Here is a 2251-nt window from a genome sequence, read left to right on the forward strand (position 1 = left end):
ACTGTTTAATGTATTGACAAAAAAGCTGGAGAAAACGCGCATCAATGATGAGAAATTTCACTAAAACTAACCAGACCGGTTGATGGTGAAAATAACGACTTTCAAATTATACTCAACACTTGAATTCTAATGTTTCATCTGTCTCACGAATTTGAATGTTTTTTTGTTTTTGTTTTTGTTTTTGTTTTTGTTTTTGTTTGTGTTTTTTTTTTTCATTCAGAAGAATTGTAGAAGAATATGCATATTTTGCAGTATTCGTTATGTTTTAATTTCCTATAAACCAGGAAAACAAATTTGACTGTTACAAGCAAACATATAACAATTAGGAATTGGAGTGTGATGAAACCTGTTATTCCAAGCCTTGTAATTCATTTCTAAACAGAAAGTAAATATTTCCATTTTCTAAACACTTAAAACAACATATGAATAACTTAAGCACTATTGCCCTAACCTCACGCTAACGTTGGACGAGGCAGGAAGGAGCCAGGAAATGGACCAAGGATATGTGCACGCCATATTTAATCTTTTAGCATCAACTGATGTTCAGAAGCGCAAGTGCCAGAGCGAGCGAGAGACAGGTTCTGTCAGCGGCAGAGGCTGGACGACGAGTATATAAGGCAAGGGCGAGGCGTGCACCGGCCAGAGTTCTCTCGCCAAAGGAAGAAGTGATTCCTTGGCTGGTCCTCTCCTCTGCCTCTCTTCCTTTCACACAGCGCTATCATCGAGAGCATATAATATACATACCATTCACAAAATAACCAGGTACTGTTCTTCGCCGTTGGACATAGCTTGTGACTGGATATAAACTCTCGTACAGTCTTGTGTCACCACCTGATATCTTCGGGAAACTAAGTGGTCGTCTTTCAGATCAAGATGATGACCGTCCAGAGATGCGTGGGTGTTACCGCTGTTCTAGTGATGACGATGACTTCTCTCGCCGAGGCTCTCACTATTAACGAGTAAGTATTCTTCAACGCGAATTTATCGAATGCACATTACAACTTATTCAGTGAATTATCGAATTCTTGTGATGGTTTAAAAATGGAAATGCTCCTTCCGGTATGAGAGGTGGCAAAGGAGCAAGAGGAAATGAGCACTGGAATGATGAAAGCTTTAAGGGAACTGAAAAACGGTCCATTAAGTGAGTGATCTGGTGTTCGTGATACTATACTGCTACTGATAGACAAAAAATGAAGAATGATGAGATACTGGAAACAGTTTTGGTATTAATGTTTGATATGCGTATACATACATCTATATGTGTATATATACATATGTATATATATATATATATATATATATATATATATATACATTTATATGCATATGTATATATATGTATATATATACATATATATGTATGTCTATGCATACCATAAACTTTGATACTGACGCAATTAACGAAACTGTTTCCACTATCACAGCATTCTCCATTTGTATGTGTATTTCTGTGTGTGTATATGTATGTGCGAACGAGTATACATGTGTATATACAGGTATGTTTACATATATAAGTATATTTATATATGTTTACATATATATGTGTGTGTGTGTGTGTGTATATATATATATATATATATATATATTTACATATATGTGTGCATATATATATATATATATATATATATATATATATATATATATTTACATATATGTGTATACATATATATATTTACATATATATGTTAACATATATATCTATGTATGTATGCATAAACATGCATGTTTACATATATATATATATATATATATATAATGTATACATATATATGTATACATATATATAGATACATAGATGGATAGATACATAGATAAGCAGCGATATATATGTATATGTATGTATGCACGTATATATTTATGTAAAATAATGAGTTTCAACCTTATGTTCCTTTCGCCTTCACACCAAAGGACCTTTCTCATCCCTCCCGCAGGACGGATCCTTCGCGGCAGTCTGGCTTCCTGTACCTGACGCCGGAGCGGAGACTGGTGATGCCCCCTGGAAGCATCATGGTCGTCACGCCCACCCTGAGTCTTCCGATGGGCAGGAACCTTCCTATTGGCTATGGGGCGTCCATGACTATCTCCATCCCCTTCAGAAGTATGGGTCTTTTTAATTCACTTATTCGTGTTTTTTTATCTTATTATTTTTTGTGTGTATGCGGCCATTCCTTACACAATACTTTCCTTGTTTCGGTCTTGCCCGAGGTTGTTGAAGATTCGCAAAGTCAAACATTTCCCCCTCCAGGTTGCC

The 2251-nt window shown here is 35.6% G+C and overlaps 1 protein-coding gene across 1 annotated transcript in view; it reads left to right on the plus strand.

Moving 5' to 3' along the window:
* The first annotated feature begins 595 nt into the window (after nt 1–595).
* Nucleotides 596–2251, plus strand: part of LOC125036582 — a 3471-nt gene continuing 1815 nt past the window's right edge. Inside the window, exons 1-3 of the mRNA XM_047629300.1 lie at nt 596–762; nt 868–959; nt 1932–2098. Coding sequence (XP_047485256.1) covers nt 874–959; nt 1932–2098 — 253 coding nt within the window. The 5' untranslated portion in view covers nt 596–762; nt 868–873. The remainder of the gene's footprint in view (nt 763–867; nt 960–1931; nt 2099–2251) is intronic.

The sequence above is a fragment of the Penaeus chinensis genome, chromosome 21 (genome assembly GCF_019202785.1).
Source record: "Penaeus chinensis breed Huanghai No. 1 chromosome 21, ASM1920278v2, whole genome shotgun sequence".
Taxonomy (NCBI): domain Eukaryota; kingdom Metazoa; phylum Arthropoda; class Malacostraca; order Decapoda; family Penaeidae; genus Penaeus; species Penaeus chinensis.